This window comes from Sus scrofa, chromosome 3 (assembly GCF_000003025.6).
Source record: "Sus scrofa isolate TJ Tabasco breed Duroc chromosome 3, Sscrofa11.1, whole genome shotgun sequence".
NCBI classification, from domain to species: Eukaryota; Metazoa; Chordata; class Mammalia; order Artiodactyla; family Suidae; genus Sus; species Sus scrofa.
Genome location: NC_010445.4, coordinates 46069732 through 46085439, shown reverse-complemented (window position 1 = coordinate 46085439; position 15708 = coordinate 46069732). Strand labels below are relative to the sequence as shown.

General features: G+C 43.1%; 1 protein-coding gene across 1 annotated transcript; it reads left to right on the top strand.

Annotated features, from left to right (window-relative positions):
- On the top strand, positions 3354–14133 carry LOC100521785 (zinc finger protein 2). Its single transcript, XM_021087076.1, is given in 5 exon segments — positions 3354–3852; positions 6510–6676; positions 7763–7889; positions 10826–10942; positions 12612–14133. Coding segments are annotated over 4 exon segments (1308 nt in total). The 5' UTR covers positions 3354–3852; positions 6510–6655; the 3' UTR covers positions 13655–14133.

Below are 15708 nucleotides of genomic sequence, written 5' to 3'. Positions count from 1 at the left end.
CTCCTCACTAGGCCTGTGCTTCTAAGAATAAATTAGCCCCCAAGTCTCACATAACTAAGACAGAGGTAAGGAGGAACTTGTGGGGGGTGGGGGCAGGCTGCCAGTTACCTGTCACTAGATAACATGTTGATAAAGCCTGAACCATGATTCTTCAGGAAGTCCAAGACAAAGCCTACTGAGGATGTCAAGTTCCTAAGTGGTCTCTGTTATTGAGGCAGGACTCCGGTCATTAAAAAGCAGAAAGAAGTTGAAGTGGCCCATGCTGTGTTGGGGTGATGGGGATTGCAGTGGGGGTGCTTCCCTGAATGAATATGCCATTTTCATGAGCCTGAATGTGCTGGAGAAATGTACATAGGATAATACAAGCATGAAGTTCATATGGCACCAATGTGGGAGATAAGGACGCAGATCTTGGAAAATTAGTACCTTTCCCCTCCAAAACTGTTAAATATGAGATTGATTTGGAGAGACTCTAAACCTACACTGGAGTCCAGGTATTTTATTTATTTATTTATTTATAGCCACACCTGTGCCATATGGAAACTCTTGGGCTAGGGATTGAATCCAACATGCAGCTGTGAACTACGTCACAGCTGTGGTAATGTCAAAGCTTTAACCCACTGTACCAGGCCAGGTATCGAACCCTCACCTCTACTGCAGTCTGATTCTTAACCCACAGCACCACAACAGGAACTGTGAGTCCAGGTATTTTATTTTATTATTTTCTTAATGTTATTTTTATTTTATTTATTTTATTTTATTTATCTTTTTAGGGCTGCACCCACGGCATATGGAAGTTCCCAGGCTAGGGGTCGAATTGGAGCTGTAGCCTCTGGCTGGAGCAACGCCAGATCCAAGCCACATCTGCGACCTACACCAGAGCTCATGGCAACACCAGATCCTTAACCCACTGAGCAAGGACAGGGATCGAACCTGTGTCCTCATGGATAGTAGTTAAATTCATTTCTGCTGAGCCATGAAGGGAACTCCAGGTATTTTAGGTTAGTGCTGCCCAGTGGGAATATAAAGCCATAGTTTAGAAATTAAAATGAAGATGTTGAAGTTAATTTTATGTTTCATTTCAATCAATATTTGAACTTCATTCAAATATTTTTAAAGTTTTAACATATAATGACTATTAAAGAATTGAGATATTACTTTCTCTTTTTAAAAATTGTCTCTGTACTTATAACACATCTCATTTGGACTAGCCACATTTCAAATGCTGAATAGTCACACATGGCTAGCTGCTACTATAGTGTACAGCACAGTTTTTGATAATCATCAGGAGCTTTTAGAGGTAAAAGGTAAGGGATTATTTTCATCACTGGAGACGTTAGAGGGATGCTTGTTCTTGGCCATGTGACAAGGATCCAGTTTCCTGCAGAAAGCAGTCTTCTGCATCCAGTAGGACAAATGTCTGTGTGGAGTCCAGGCCAGGGAAACCTGTTGTCACCATCCCTCAGATACATTTTCAGCAGCTCTCAAAACAGCTGTTTTTATCTCTGTGTGCCTGACTCCTTTGTTCTGAGTTGGATCAAAACTCAGTTGGGGAGGAGATGTTGCTTAATGAAACTCTAATGACACAAGGAGGATAAGGAAGAGGAATATCTAAGGTTGCCAGTTAGGGAAAAATAAAAGATACTTCATGTGATCATGTATTTCATATCTTTCTGACAAAGATACTAGAATCAGTTTATTGTGCTTCTGGAGGGAGCAGGATGCAAAGCTTGAAAGGGTGCTGGCAATGGACATCCAAATTAGAAACCCTTGGAACTTCGTCATCACTCCCAAATTGAAACATAAAACAATGAGGGAGTCCCTGGTAGCTCAGTGGGTTAAGGATCTAGCATTGTCCCTACTGTGGCTCAGGTCACTGCTGTGGCAAAGATTTGATCACTGGCCTGGGTACTTTTGCATACTATGGGTGTGGCAAAAACAAAACAAAAAAACCCAGTGATTCCTTCTTCCTCAGAAGATAGTTACAAGTTGCCCCCTTAACTGATATACAGCCATTGATCTAGTTTACATATTCTTGTCTATACCTATTAAATTGATCCATTAATAATCAGCATAAATTTAACTTCACTCAACACTCCAGCAATTTGCTGTTTTTTGTCCTGCCACTGACAAATTTTTTTGCATTATAATATGGTAAAGCAGGATTCAAATAATTTAAATATTAATTACTTGAATAATTGTTGAATATTAATTGTTTAAATATTATCAATCATTACATTATTAATAATATGTATCCACCAAAAAGAGAAGAAGAAAAAGCCATTACAAAAGGTTGGTCACTGCTGTGGGCAACTGAGGCTCAACCCCACTGGCATCCAGGGAGTCATGGTGAGTGAACCTCAGAATTGTCTGCCCTTGATATGGAAGTGGGGAGCTTTTAGCTACCAGCTCCCACCCCACATTGGTTGCGGGTTGCTGGACTAACACCAAGGGTTTCTGTAGTTTTCCTTGGTTGCAGAGTCAGAGAAACTCCAAGGTGGAAAGTGAGAAGTATGGGGTACAGCTAAGGTGAGATGTATATTTGACTATATCTGTACAAAAGTGGTTGCTGCAAGCATGGCTGAGTTAGAATTTGGACCATGAAAATGTAAGGTGGTGCAGCCAAAGCGTCCCATGTGAGGGTACAGGGTGATTTCATTTGAATATATTGAGCTTGAGATGCTTTTGAAATATCCAAACATATATGGCAATGTTTTATAGGCAGACTGAAACTGAAAAGTGTGATCCCCGATATATAGATGACATCTGGAACCATGTGAAAGGAGGAAAATTGCTCATGAAGAAGGTGTAGTGTAGCAAGAGACTAGGGCCTAGGACAGGTGCTTGGGGAACACCAAGATTTAAAGGATATGAAGAAAGAAAGAGCCGGTAAAAGCAGAGTGAACAGAAGAGGATGGAGACGTGAGGGGAGCACCAGGGGAGAGCAGTGTCACAGAACTGAAGAGAAAAGACTGTCAAGAAAAGGAATAATCAAAAAAACATTCACTGTTGCCAAGCAGTCAAAAAGGACAAAGGATGTACTGGCATTTGTCATTATTGGAAGTTGGCATCAAAGTCATACTGAAATGCCCTTGGTTAAGGAAAGAGTGGCTGTCGAAGGTAAAAATATCAAGTATTGGCAATGTTGAGTAGTTTGGCTTTGATGAGAAGAGAGAGAGGATGGTAGTTGGAGAGGGATGTGACACTGCGGAAAGATTTCTTTTAAAATGTTAGAGATGCGAACACTTATCAGGATATTTTAGGTACAGGAGACAGAAAATGCTTCTCCAACTTTCTTAAGCCTAAATGTGCTTTATTGTCTGATAAAATTGCAAAGCCCTGGTGTAGCTCTGTTTACCGTTAAAATTAGAGTGGTTAGAAAGAATGGATGTGAACAAAGGCAAATTTTTAAATTAATTACAATTAATTGTTTCAGCTGCGTCTTCCCCCCACCCTCACCCTTACCAAGTGAAAGAGAAGAGGTAGCAGGTGCCTGAGGAGGGTAGGAAAGGTTTAAAAAATATCCCCCTGGAGAACTTGATAGCAAGCTGCTTAGGAAGAAGGCCATCCGCGGTAGGGTGGCGGCAGGCAAACAGGGCTATGATACTTCTTTGGCTCCTTACCCATACGCTTTCCTACATTTTTACTACAGATGTCGAGGTCCCCCTTTTAAATGATGCACGCGAAGATCTTGTAGCTACCTTAGGGGGCGTGGTGTATAAGTGGGCGTGGCCTGGGAATCGCCGCTACGCCAGCACCCTTCTGGGAATCGTAGTTTTCTGAGCGCATTTTGTGCAGGCGGTTTGCTGTTTTTGCGCCTTAAGAGGCTCCAGCGAGGAGGGGGCCCCCAAGGTGAGGATTTAGGATTGGGTGTGGTGGGAGAGGCGGCTCTGGTTGCAACACGTTTGAGGAAGGGTCGGGGAGGTGGGACGGATGCGTCGCGCCATGACGTGAAGGTGGAACTGAAATTGGATGTTTTCGAACTGTCCTTGGTCGCGGCTGCCCCGGCTGACCTGGGCAGGCGGGCTCAGGGTAAAAGCACGGCTCAGGGTGAAGACGTATGGCAGCGAGGTGGAGTGAGGTCACAGTAGCCTGGCCTCCTGAGTGTTCGATGTGCTTTGCGGTGCTCAGGGCCGCGCTCCGCAGTGCTGTCCGCCGATTGAAATGGCGCATTTCTTCCCTTAGCCTTTCTGACCGAAGGTCGCTGTGCCATCCTTTCCCTGCTTACCCCGCCTAGGGGGATTGGTACGACTGGATTGCACTGACTCCGCTGAATCCTGCTGATCCGTCTTGCCCGGAAAGCACCTGAGATTGCCCGTTTCTCTGGATTCCCCGGATCTGGGCCAGGGTTTCCTTACAACCCTTTCCACCTGGCCTGTGATGCTGCTCCCTCTTCTAATCCTCTAAGGCTGCTTTCCAACACCAACCAGACTTTCTTGCAAAACTTGGTATTTCAGTTAGACGGTAAATATTTCCTGAGTACCAAATATGCGAAAGTAGTTGTCTTAGTGTGAGGAAAGAAAGATTTGGCTCTCAAGATTCGGCTCCCAACATGCATCATCTACTTGGAAAGATAAAACAAAAATACAAATAGCTGTGATTGTATAAGGTAGTATATTTTAGGCGACTGAGACAGAAATCTGAGAGTTCAAGAAAGGTAAAGACCCTGCCTCTTTCGTTTCGTGGATTCATTTGGGAGTGGATTGGAAACAAGCTTATAGGCTTGGCTGGAAAATTCCAAAGCTTCTTTGTGAGGAAATTGACACCTACCTTTTGTTCTGTGAACCATGTTGGACGCTGTGTCTTCTATGTATCCCCACGACCCCAAAGAGCTCTGAGAAGAGAGGTTTTGGTAGCAGAACATGAACAGTGAAGCATCTGGTTAGGGAACTAGCAGATTCTAATACCTGTCTTAGGTCCATTTGGGTTGCAAATTACAGAAACCCAGTTCAGACTAGTATAAGGGGGATTCATTTTGAGGATACTTGGTAGGTCACTGAAGCCAAGGAGAAGACAGCAGGAGTGCCTGAGAACTGGAACCAGGGGCCAGAACAAACTCAGGACCCTTTTGTAACCCCTTGCCTCTACTTCTCTCTACTTATGGTTCATATTTTCTTGTCACTGCTGACTGGCTTTTTCTGTGCTTGGATGGCATGACAAACTGTGACTGTCAATGGATCCCAAGTTTCCATGCCCTCACAGGGATGCTTGTGAAAAGAGACTGACCTCTCCTTGTTTCCAGTTCCAAAATTCCAGGGGAAGGACTCTAATTGGGTCAGATGCCAATCAGCTTTGGCCAAGAAGTGGAATGAGTTATTTATTTATTTATTTATTCATCTATCTTTTTAGGGCTGCACTTGCAGCATATGGAAATTCCCAAGCTAGGGGTCAAATTGGAGTTGTAGCCTCCGGCCTACACCAGGCCACAGCAGTTGGGGATCCTAGCTGCCTCTGTGACCTACACTGCACCTTATGGCAATGCCAGATCCTTAACCTACTGAGCTAGGCCAGGGATTCAACCTGCATCCTCATGGGTACTAGTTGGGTTCATTACCACTGAACCATGACAGGAACTCCTCGTTTTTTTATTAAAGTGTGGATGTGGGTAAAGATATTTCCTTGAAAAGTGTGAAGGGTTGTTGGCAGAGCTCAAGAGACAGAACCATAGCTGCCTGTCACTCACGTTGAAGTACTTCTACTAAGAAAGCTACTTTAAAAGGAGTCATAGGCCAGGCCTGGCCTGGCTGTAGTTGGATCCTCTGAGAACTGCTCTTTTTTGTGCTCCTTGGCTACAGCTGATTGGGCAGGAGGTGGAAACATGTATTAAGGTCATTTGTCTCTCACTGGCCAACAATCAACAGTGTCTCAAGGATTTCAAGTAAGAAACATAGAATCTGTGGCCAGTTAATTGTGGATCAGCAAATCCAGGACAATGTTCAGAACATTCTCTTGAGGGATAAAAAGATGTAAGACTCAGGTAGCCCTTGATGGCTTTAGAGAGCAGCCTTGATTCCAGCACCATTGTCGTTTGTAGTCTCCTCCAGGCACATGTCATAAAGTATAATCTTGCAGAGTTCCTGTCATGGCTCAGTGGTAAAGAACTTGATTAGTATCCATGAGGACACAGGTTCGATCTCTGGCCTCGCTCAGTGGGTTAAGGATCCAGTGCTGCTGTGAGTTGTGGTGTAGGTTGCAAATCCTATCTGGATCGGATCCCTCGTTGCTGTGGCTGTGGTATAGACCAGCAGCTACAGCTGATTCAACCCCTAGCCTGGGAGCTTCCATATGTAGTGTGTGTGGCCTTAAAAAAAAGACCAAAAAAAAAATTTGTGGCAATATCCATAATATCCATCCCCTGGGAAAGGGTGAGTTTGCTTCTAAGTTTGCTTTGGTCTAGGTAGGGTATTGGGAGTGCGGGCTGTTTCACACCTAATTGTTCGATAGAGATTTTTAGCCTGGGTCAGACAATTACAAGGTATGATTGTGCTCCTTCATGTTTCCTTGTCTAGCTCTGCCATCTCTGCACTGGGCCTTTTCCAAGAGAACACAGATGAGGAGAGAATGGCGGCTGTGCCCCTAACAACCAGATGGCAGTTGAATTGGACTTCCTTCCTTCTGGAGCTTTCTTACTAGCCAGAGAGTGAATGCCTTGGAAATGGGTCCCCATCTGGTCAAGGTGGGCTCTACAGAATATTCACTAGTACCCTGTCTGGCTCCAGATTCTCTCCTTCCAAACCATACAACACAGCTGCAGAGATCTTCCTTCTAAGAGGCCCCTCATAGAGCCTTGGCCACCAGCCCCTTCATGAGTTTATAGGAGTTGGGAGCAGAGGGTTGAGACAGCTCTGTCTGTGGCAGTGAGCTTGATGGTCCAGGGACTGCTTAGAAAACTTTCCTGAGAATCTAAACATTCTAAATCCTCTAGGCTGGACAAGATGATATTTTCCTTTCAAAGAGGCACTGTATCTTTGATCCCATTTCTCCAATTTCCATTCTTTATTTTATTTATTTATTTATTTTTTATTTTTAGCTGTTCCTGTGGCATATGGAGGTTCCTGTATCAAATCGTGTCAAAATCAAATCCAAGCTGGACTTGCAACCTATGCCACAGCTGCAGCAATGCCAGATTCTTAATCCACTGCACTGGGCCGGGGATCAAACTGGCACTTCCACAGAGACAAGCCAGATCATTAACCCACTGCCACAGCAGGAACCCTTCCAATTTTGGTTTTTAGAATATCCTGCTACTCAAACGCCCATCATGAATCTTCCTTTGACTTGAGAACCCATTGGTCAGGCTGAGATCTCATAGATCCACTGATGTTAGAACTGGAAGTGACTTTAAAGATTATCTAATCTAGGCGTTCCCATGTGGCTCAGCAGGTTCAGGATCTAGTGATGTCACTGCAGTTGTGCATGTTCCATCCCTAGCCTGGAAACTTCCACAGGCTGCAAGCATGGTCAAAAAAAAAAAATTCTAATCTGATTATTTCATTCTATAGTTTAAGAAACTGAGGCTACAACATGTAGTACCTGCAATTTGAGGCTCTGCCATGGATATGATGGTGTGAGGCCATAATCAAGAGTTTCATGCCTCAGGCTACAGACCTGTACCTCTTCCTTAAAATATGCAGTCTCCTTGTCATCATCAAAACCATTTCTTTTCCATTCCATATGTCTTCCAATGTTGTTGTCTTTACACCTCCTCAGTGACACCTAAGAGAAGACACAAAAGTGAGTAAGAATATGTTTGTCTTTTCAGAAGTCACTCACATTTAAGGATGTGGCTGTGACGTTCTCGAAGGATGAGTGGAAACAGCTGGTTCCTACTCAGAGAGCCCTTTACAGGGAGGTGATGCTGGAGAACTATCAAGATTTCATTTCTTTGGGTGAGCATGACTTTCCGTAGTGACTCAGAATCTACCATTGAGTATGTGTGTAAAGAATATGGCTCTTCTGGAGTTCCCGTCGTGGTGCAGTGGTTAACGAATCTGACTAGGAACCATGGGGTTGCGGTTTCGGTCCCTGCCCTTGCTCAGTGGGTTAACCATCTGGCGTTGCCGTGAGCTGTGGTGTAGGTTGCAGACGCGGCTCAGATCCTGCGTTGCTGTGCCTCTGGCGTAGGCCGGTGGCTACAGTTCCGATTAGACCCCTAGCCTGGGAACCTCCATATGCCGCAGGAGCGGCCCAAGAAATAGCAACAACAACAACAACAACAAAAGACAAAAAAAAAAAAAGAAAGAAAGAAAAAGAATATGGCTCTTCTTTTCTTACTGGAGCAGATTGTACATCTTTGGATAGATTCCCCAGGAAGGATAAAAGATTGGATTGTGAGTTTATATACTTATTGTTTTGGTGTTTAAAGTGATGTCTAAGTAGTGGGATTTGGTAGATGCCTCAAGGAGCTTCTTTGAAAGTATATTGCTCAGCAAAGTAGTAATGAAATCCTACCTCCTTACAAAGAGGTAAAGAACAGATTCCTGTAGATGTCAAAACTCATTCAAAAGACTTTGAAATACAGTCATAAGTAATAACAGTGAAGGAGAAGTAAGGTGTAGAGAGATCATACTGAATCTGGTAGGAAAAGGAACCACCTGACAGTTTTTAAAACAAGAGAAAAGCCTGAGAAAATGCTAGCGCTCCCTAGACCACAGTAATGGACCAAAAGAAAGATAGGCAGAGCAGGCCAGCTGATCGGCATTAAGGCATCTCGGCCAAGAGGACATGGCCCTTTTGAACTGGATGGAATCTATAGGATTAGTGAAGGTCGGACTAAGCCCCTAGCTTTAAGTTAAAAAAAAAAATGTATTATATAAAACTGAAAATGGGTACCCTCTTTTCTGGGAATTGTCCCAAGGGGGAAAAAGATAAGATAAATATTTATTTCCATTTTGCCTAAAATTGTGAAAAAATGGAAACAGCATACATACTTTGTAATAAGCATTTAGATAAATAATTATACATCCATAATGGACTACAGTATTGTATGGTCTTGACAAGGATGATATTTATAGAGTTACAAAGATAGTAATGGTATATTGCGTTTTTGTTTGTTTGTTTGTTTGTTTTGTTTTTGTCCTTTGAGGGCTGCACCTGTGGCATATGGAGGTTCCCAGGCTAGGGCTCAAATTGGAGCTACAGCTGCCGGCCTACGCCAGAGCCACAGCAACGCCAGATCCGAGCCGTGTCTGTGACCTACACCACAGCTCATGGCAATGCCGGATCCTTAACCCACTGAGTGAGGCCAGGGATTGAACCCGCAACCTCATGGTTCCTAGTCAGATTCATTTCCGCTGTGCCATGTTGGGATCTCCAGTAATGGTATATTGTTAAGTAATAAAAACAGGATACAAAATGATTGGAACTTGTGTATGTTTAAAGCACATATCTATTTGCATGCATGGGAAAAGTCTAGAAGAATCTACACCAAAATTTTGGAAAGCTTCCATGTGACTTTTCCTTTTCCCTTTTTTTTTAATTTCTCAATTATCTACAGTGAACATATTTTAAAAACTATAAAGAAGATGAGGAAACATTTTAAAATGCATAGAGTGATTAGCATCAAATTTAGTGTAGTGGTTAGCTCTTGAGGGAAAGGGAGAGAGAAGGGCTTCACTCTTAGTGTTAATGTTTATTTCTTAAGTTAGATGGTGAACTCATAGGTATTTGTTTTAGTCTCTATGCCTTTTGTATGTCTTAAATATTTAATAATGCATTTAAAACTAAATAAAGAAAATCAAGAGTTCTCATCGTGGCGCATCGGGAAATGAATCCTTGGATCCCGAGTTGCTGTGACTGTGGCGTAGGCTGGCGGCTGTAGCTCTGATTGGATCCCTAGCCTGGGAACCTCCATATGCCATGAATGTGGCCCTAAAAAGACAAAAGACAAAAAAAAAAAAGAAAGAAAGAAAGAAAGGCTTTATAAGTGTCACTACCTGAAAATTTTAAAAGTCAAAGACATCATAATTTATTTTTTAAGAATTTCTAGAAGTTCCCATTGTGGCTCAGTGGAAATGAACCTGACTAGTATCCATGAGGACGCAGGTTCGATTCCTGGCCTTACTCAGTGGGTTAAGGATCCGGCATTGCTGTGAGCTGTGGTGTATGTTGCAGACATGGTTCGGATACCACATTGCTGTGGCTGTGGTGTAGGCTGGCAGCTACAGCTCTGATTCAGCCCCTAGCCTGGGAACCTCCATGTGCTGTGGGTGTGGCCCTACAAAAACAAAAAATAAAAGAATTTCTAAAAAGTCGTTATTGGAGTTCTCTAGTGGCTCAGTGGGTTAAGGACTGGCATTGTCACTACTGTGGCTTGGGTTGCTGCTGTGGTGAGGGTTTGATCCCTGGCCCTGAACTTCTACACGCCATGGGAATGGCCAATAAATAAATAAATAAATAAATAAATAAAGAACATTATTTATTGACATTTTCAGTTTTAAGTGTTTTATATTAATTGTACATAAGTTGAATTATATTTCTAAAACTCTTCTTTTGATATGTAGTTTCATCAAATTCAGTATAATTGCACAGATGCATAATTTAGGGAATACAATTTATTATTTTTAAAACTACTGGGAGTTCCTCTTGTGGTGCAGTGGAAAAATAAGTGATCTAATAGCTCTAATTTAGATCAATAGATAAAATTTAGATTTTATGGCAAGTTGTGACTTCCCTTTCACAGAACGGAAATTGGCATCTTATTTTAGAAGTTAGGATCTGCTTCCTGGATAGTTCCATTTTCCTCTCTAGAGAGTGAGGGGCTATTATTAAACCCTGGAATTTCTATCCCAAACAGCCATGTTTCATTTTGGTTTTTTGTGAGCAGGACTTCTACTTCCTAAAGCTGATGTGATTTTCCAGCTGAAGAGAGGTGATGAGCCATGGAAACTTGAGTTTTGGGAAGCTGAAGAGAGAGACGTCCCAAGAGGTCTGTATGAGCCAGGTAGGTGGGACTGTGCTGGACAGTTCACTTAGAGCCATCTCCTTGGGGTCTCATAGGCCCGTGGGGATGGTTTCTGCCATACTGGACATTGGCCTGGAAAATGTCCCCCAGATTGACACATGGCTTTCTTGTCATCTTTCTCAAGTTCTTGCTCAAATGTGCCACCTCATTTAGGCCTGCCCTGACCACCCTTATTAAAAATGAATTCCCTCCCTCCTTTTCCCCTCCCCAGCCCCTGTGCTACCTGTCTTCCCAGCTGTCTGCCTAACATGCTTTGTTTTTGCTTCCTTATTTTGTTTATTGTCTGTCCGTACCTACTCTTTGATTAAAATGTAAACTCCAGGAGTTCCCTGGTGGCCTAGTGGTTAAGGATCTGGTGTTGTCACTGCTATGGCTTGGGTCACTTCTTGGATGAGGGTTTGATTCCTGGCCTAGGAACTTTCACATGCTGTGGGCACAGCCAAAAAAAAAAGTAAATGCCATCAGAGATTTTTGGTTAATGTTCGCTGCTGTATCCCTGATGTCTGGAACAGTACCTGGTACGTAGCACACACTCAGGTATTTGTCAGAGGAATGAATAAGTGGAGCTGTGCATAGCAAGGCCCTTCCACTTGTATGTTTTGTTGTTGTTGTTGTGGGGGTGGGTTGAGACCTATTTTTATTTCAACTTTGCTAATACTTTCTTTTTTCTTTTTTTTTCTGCTTTTTAGGGCTGCAGTATGGCATATAGAAGTTCCCAGGCCAGGGGCCAAGCCTACACCACAGCCATGGCAACTTTAATCAGACCCTCATCTGAGACATATACCAAAGCTTGCAGCAATGCTGGATCCTTAACCCACTGAGCAAGGCCAGGGATCAGACCTATATCCTCATTGATACTAGTCGGGTTTGTAACCCGCTGAGTCATGATGGGAACTCCAACTTTGCTAACACTTTCTTATCTTTCCTGCTTATCCTTTTCCATCTCTGCCTCTTCTTCCTCTAAAATACAGTCCAGTAGTCAATGACACTGCCCTTTCTCAGGTGCTAGCCTGTCTCCCCACTTACACGCTGCTGTTTACACTCATGGACACGTGACAAATTCCCAGTCATTTCTGTGCTTCTTTGTGTCTCTCCTATTTTTCTGCATATGTATCTCTCCCTGAAATGCTTTCCTTTTGTCTGTTCACATGGTTATCTTGACTTTCAGATCTCAGCTTAAATGTCGCTAGATGACCCTTTTTAAGGGTCCTTCCAAGGAAATCCCCACCTCCAGCTCCCATGCATTATTCCCTTCACTGTGTTTATTACCATCTGTTATATTTTGTTTGTTTATTCTTTGTCTTCTGCCTGGTAGAATATAAACATCATGAGGGCAGGGACCATGTCTATCTTGTTCACTGAGTCTCTGTGACTTTTACAATGCCCAGGACTTTAGTAGGCACCTTGTAAATATCTATGAATGAGTAATTGAAACTTGTTTTCTGGGCCACTGCCCACCCTCCACTTCCAGTCTTTATTCCTGTCTTTTCCTCTGCCATTTTTCAGCCTCTCTATATGATGTTTTTCTTTTGAGGAGCTACCAATAAACCAGGCAGTATCTTGTATCCATTCTTTTCTGAACATACACAATGTTTTCTTTTTCACTGGCACTAAACCCAGTTATAGCTCTGTTTTCTATTTGTTTTAGACCAGAAGGGTAGACTTGATAACCAGGACTCAACTCAAAGGCAGAATGTTTCTGAAAATGTAAAGTCACAAGAGACATTAATAGACAAACTCAGGAAAGATGTTCTGGATCCTGTACTTGGCCAAGAAAACCCTGAGGGCACAATGAAGGAAAATCCTTCAGGGGAGACTCCAAGGGAAAAGGACCTCAGACAAGTGTCTACTCCTGCCAAAAATACTGACAGTAAAGGAAGAAGCTTTAAGTGCGGCATATGTGGGAAGACACTGTTCAATCACTTGTCCCTCACTCGCCATCAGAGGACCCATACTGGAGAGAAGCCCTATGACTGCGAAGAGTGTGGGAAAGCCTTTAGCTACAGGAGTTGTCTTAAGAAACATCTTATGTCTCACAGTGGAAAGAGCCCTTTTGAATGCAATGAATGTGGGAAAACTTTCTATGACTGATTAACCCTCACTGAACATCTGAGAACCCACACAGGAGAGAAGCCCTTTCAGTGTAATCAATGCAGCAAGGCTTTCTTTGTCCATTCCTCTTTTACTCGACATCAGAGAATCCATTCAGGAGAAAGTCCTTATGAGTGTACAGACTGTGGGAAGTCTTTTAGCCAGAAGAGCATTCTCGCATGCCACAGGCTCACACATACCGGAGAGCGGCCCTATGTATGCGAGGGATGCAGCAAGGCTCTGTTTGACCGATCCTCGCTTATTCGCCACAGGAGAGCCCACACTGGAGAGACTCCTTTTGGATGTGACAAGTGTGGGAAAGTTTTCTTTGACCGCTCATCCCTTAATCAGCATCGGAAGATTCATAGTGGAGACAAGTCCTATAAGTGCACTGAATGTGGGAAAGCCTTTCTCCAGAAAAGACGGCTTATTCAACACCAGAGGGTGCACACGGGGGAGAAACTCTATGAATGCAGTGTGTGTGGAAAAGAGTTCAGTTGCAAGTCATCTATCATCCAACATCAGAGACGTTATGCCAGACAGGCTTCAGAATATCATTGGGGTGCTTCAGCAAGACAGGGGACCCCCATAGAGACTTAGGATGCTCTTGTTCAAGATAAAGACTTAATATCTGAGCACTTCTAAATACGCTTCTTCTCATGCTTCCATTTGGTACCAGTCTCAATAAAAAGTTTCAATGGACAATGCCATAAACCTCACCTGGGATGCCTCAGATTTAAGATTATACTCTGAGGATACCCAAAATGGTCAGAAGCTCTCCAATCAGTATGCTCTGTAAGTGTCTGAAGGGGACCCTCATATAAGCATCATATATTTTATTCATTCATGCATGCATTTGTTTATTGCTGGACTGACTGTTCCATGAGACAGGAACTATTTCATATCTGTGCACTGCCGTTTTCTCAGTGTGGTGGCTGAAACTTATTTCATGTTTCTATATGAATGAATACCTATCTGGTCATAAGAACTTGAGTCCCAAACCCAGCACACTTTTTAGAACCAGAAACTTCAGTAAGAAAATAAACATCAAGCTAATATCTACTTAGCACTACAAATAACTTCACTGTAGTTGTGCTTTTAGCTCTTAATCCATTCTTCTTGGAGCTTCCTGGAGCCCTGATCAGGGTCATTGGCTCTTACTCTTCACTTAGGTCCTCAGGACCTTCAGTTCCCCTGAACTTTGGCTCTTCTGCCATCTTACCTGACCTCTGGGCTCTGGTGGACTAACCCATCACCCAACTATTCTTGTTTCTAGGGTAATAGTTGTTTTTATCTTGGTTTTAATCTCATTAGTAACCAAGATTCCTTAGCCTGGCTTTGCCATTCCATTGATGCCCTGGACACAACACTTTCCCTTCACATCATATATTCACCCGTAGCTACTGAAGGGAAAAGCATTCATACCAGAAGTTCAAAGTCCAGTTGCAATAACCAGCTGTAGCCATGGAAACTGGATGGGGCCCCAGGCTGAAGAAGTCAGCCACAGTGAACGAGGAGATGGGGCCATGTCTAATCTCAAAGAATACCATACAACCAAAGTTAATTCCAGGAATAGCTCACCCCTGAGTAGTCATCCTTAAGACTAAAGCAGCAGGCATGAGGATGTAATAGAAAGATGGACCACCTGTCCATTAGATGTGATGTTCTTCTTGCCCACAATGTCAGTATCTGTGAGACCAAAAATGCAGACTTTTCTATCCATATCTACATGGTGGAGACAGAGATTGTCTCCTCATACCTCCATCTCTGAGAATCCCTGCTTAGTAGTAAAGGAGCAGCTCTGGAGAGCAGTGGAGGGAGCAAGAGCCTCAAGATAAGGAGAAGGACAGGTTCTTCATGTCTAGGTGTTTTCTTTCTTTCCTTTTCTTTCTTTCTTTCTTCCTTCCTTCCTTCCTTCCTTCCTTCCTTTCTTTCTTTCTTTCTTTTTCTTTCTTTCTTTCTTTCTTTCTTTCTTTCTTTCTTTCTTTCTTTCTTTCTTTCTTTCTTTCTTTCTTTCCTTCTTTCTCTTTCTTTCTTTCTTTCTTTCTTTCTTTCTTTCTTTCTTTCTTTCTTTCTTTCTTTCTTTCTTTCTTTCTTTCTTTCTTTCTTCTTCCTTCCTTCCTTCACTTCCCTCCCTCCCTCCCTCCCTCCCTTCCTTCTTTCTTTCCTTCTTTCTTTCTTTTTCTTTTTAGAGCACAATTAGGAGTTCCTGCTCTGGCACAATGGGGTTGGCGGCATCTTGGTAGTGCTGGGATACATGTTCAATCCCTGGCCCATCACAGTGGGTTGAGGATCCAGCATTTCTGCAACTGCAGCTTGGGTCACCACTGTGGCTTGATCTGATCCCTGGCCTGGGAACTCCTTATGCCATTGGGAGGCTACATAAAAAAATTTTTAAAAAATCTTTTTAGGGTGACACCGGTGGCATATGGAGGTTCCCAGGCTAGAAGTTGAATCAGAGGTGTAGCCACTGGCCTATGCCACCATAGCCACATCAATGCCAGATATGAGCTGCATCTGCACCCTACACCACAGCTCATGGCAACTTGGGGTCCTTAACCCACTGAGCGAGGCCAGGGATCTAACCTGCATCCTAAGGAATGCTAGTCAGATTCTTTTCTGCCGAGCCATGATGGGAACTCCAAAAAAATTAT